The sequence below is a fragment of the Argentina silus genome (assembly GCF_951799395.1).
Source record: "Argentina silus genome assembly, chromosome: 17".
Taxonomy (NCBI): Eukaryota; Metazoa; Chordata; class Actinopteri; order Argentiniformes; family Argentinidae; genus Argentina; species Argentina silus.
Window position 1 is genome coordinate 7,062,692 of NC_139671.1, and position 2,258 is coordinate 7,064,949.

At 50.5% G+C, this 2,258-nt stretch overlaps 1 protein-coding gene across 1 annotated transcript; it reads left to right on the forward strand.

Moving 5' to 3' along the window:
* Positions 1 to 387: 387 nt before the first annotated feature.
* Positions 388 to 1,893, forward strand: kcns3b (potassium voltage-gated channel, delayed-rectifier, subfamily S, member 3b; the record flags this gene model as incomplete). The annotated part of the gene is made up of 1 exon (XM_083689419.1): positions 388 to 1,893. One exon carries the CDS (start codon positions 388 to 390, stop codon positions 1,891 to 1,893), a length of 1,506 nt encoding a protein of 501 aa, XP_083545545.1.
* Between the last annotated feature and the right edge of the window lie 365 nt (positions 1,894 to 2,258).

Here is a 2,258-nt window from a genome sequence, read left to right on the forward strand (position 1 = left end):
GCTTTTGGAAAGCTTAAATGTCACATATTGCACATTTAAGAGTAGTCCTTGTACATAGAGTTGTATAGTTAGTTAAACTTTTCTATCAGGGGTTTTTGTTTGTCTTATATTTAAAGATGAATCTTAGTATCATCCGTTACTGTGGAATTGCCCATATATTCCTATGAGTTCTGTTCAAGGGGACAAATGACAAATGTATATCTGTAGATCCATTGCCATTGCTATTGCTTGAATAGATTGTGTAATAGAATAAAAGTAGGAATTTCTTTCCCCCATTATAGATGGACCCTTGAGCCTTAACGTCCCCACGAGCAACCTGAGGCTGATAAACACCTTCAGTTCCCACCAGCACCTCCATGCCCATGTGCTCTATGGATCATCACCACAATGGGATATGGGCAAGTCCTCCACCGATGTGGGAATGAGGAGGACCAGGTCCACCTCAACGTGGGAGGTGTCAGGCATGAAGTGGACCAGGACATACTGCTCCGCTTCCCCTACACGCGCCTGGGCCGCTTGCTGCACTGCCACAGCGAGGAGGCCATCCTGGAGCTCTGTGATGACTACAGCCCCACCAACAAGGAGTTCTACTTCGACAGGAACCCCCGCGTCTTCCTCTGTGTGCTCAACTTCTACCGCACGGGCCGCATCCACATGATGGAGGAGCTTTGTGTCTTCTCCTTCAGCCAGGAGATTGAGTACTGGGGCATCCAGGAGCTCCACTTAAGCTCCTGCTGCAGCAACTGGTTCCAGGATAGGAAGGAGTATATCGAGGACCGTGAGTGGGATGTGAGGAGTGACGACCAGCAGCCGCCCAGTTTCGACTCTTCCTTTGAGGAGCTCTCAGCCCTGGATAAGGACCTGGCGAAGTTCAAGGGTGCCTGGTGCGCAGAGGTCAGGAGCTACGTGTGGCTGAGGTTGGAGGACCCGGGTTACTCATGTGCTTCAAAGGTCATCGCCGTGGCATCGCTTGTCGTGGTGCTGACCTCTATTGTGGCCATGTGCGTCCACAGCATGCCTGAGTTTCAGCAAGTGGATGAGAATGAGAGGCCCATTGAGGACCCTGTGCTGGCCATCCTGGAGGTCGTCTGCATCATCTGCTTCTCCGCTGAGTTCATCATCCGGCTCCTCGTAGCCCCCTCCCCCAGGAAGTTCCTTGGCAACCCCCTGAACATCATTGACGTTGCCTCCATCTTGCCATTTTACGCCACGTTGGCGTTTGAGACTGTGGACGAGGAAAATAGGGAGGAAAACGAGAACCTGGAGAACGTGGGAAAGGTGGTGCAGGTTCTCCGGTTAATGAGGGTGTTCCGGATCCTCAAGCTGGCCCGCCACTCTATTGGGCTGCGTGCACTGGGCGCCACAGTCCGCCACAGCTACCATGAAGTGGGCCTGCTCCTCCTCTTCCTCTCTGTGGGCATCTCCATCTTCTCTGTGCTTATCTACTCTGCTGAGAAGGAGGAGGCGGACACCGAGCTTGGAACCATCCCTGTAGGATGGTGGTGGGCCACTATCACCATGACGACTGTTGGCTATGGCGACACCTGCCCAGTGACGTTGCTAGGGAAGCTCGTGGCGACCCTATGCATTATCTGCGGATTGCTGGTGGTGGCTCTGCCCATCACCATAATCTTCAACAAGTTCTCCAAGTATTACGCGAGAAACAAAGCTGTTGATGAGGGCCTGTGTTTGAGTCAGGCTGAGAGACAGGACCCAGACCTCCCTTACTACAATATTAGAGAACTGTACGCCCACAGCTTGTACCCCTTCATGGGAGGTATCTCCTTCAGGAACAGTGAGAGTAGTGGAGGGGACGACACGGACGCCTCCAGTCTCCAGGACATGGAGGACGTGTGTGACACTGACGCTCTTGAAAATGGGCCAGTGAAATGATTCTCTCATCCTCCTGACTGTTTGTCATGGTCGCTACTCCCTTATGAGCTCAGTACACCATAAAGCACTTTGTGGTTCTCAGGGTGAGGCTCTCCATCATTAACTCTTTATCTGTCTTCCTTTCATGGCTAACACCGTAGACTCTGACATCACTGTGGCCATGGGATTTTTGTATTTGGAAACATTCTATGAAAAATATAGCATAAATAATAGGGCACAAAAGGGAGTGACTTGAACCCCATTCAGTGGTATTTGAATGAATGGAATTTGTCTACTTTGCAAACTGCAACGATGCATGTGTATGTCAATGTTTTGCAAGATATTGTACTGATTTGTCTGCTTGAAAGTTAAGTCAAGGTTTACAT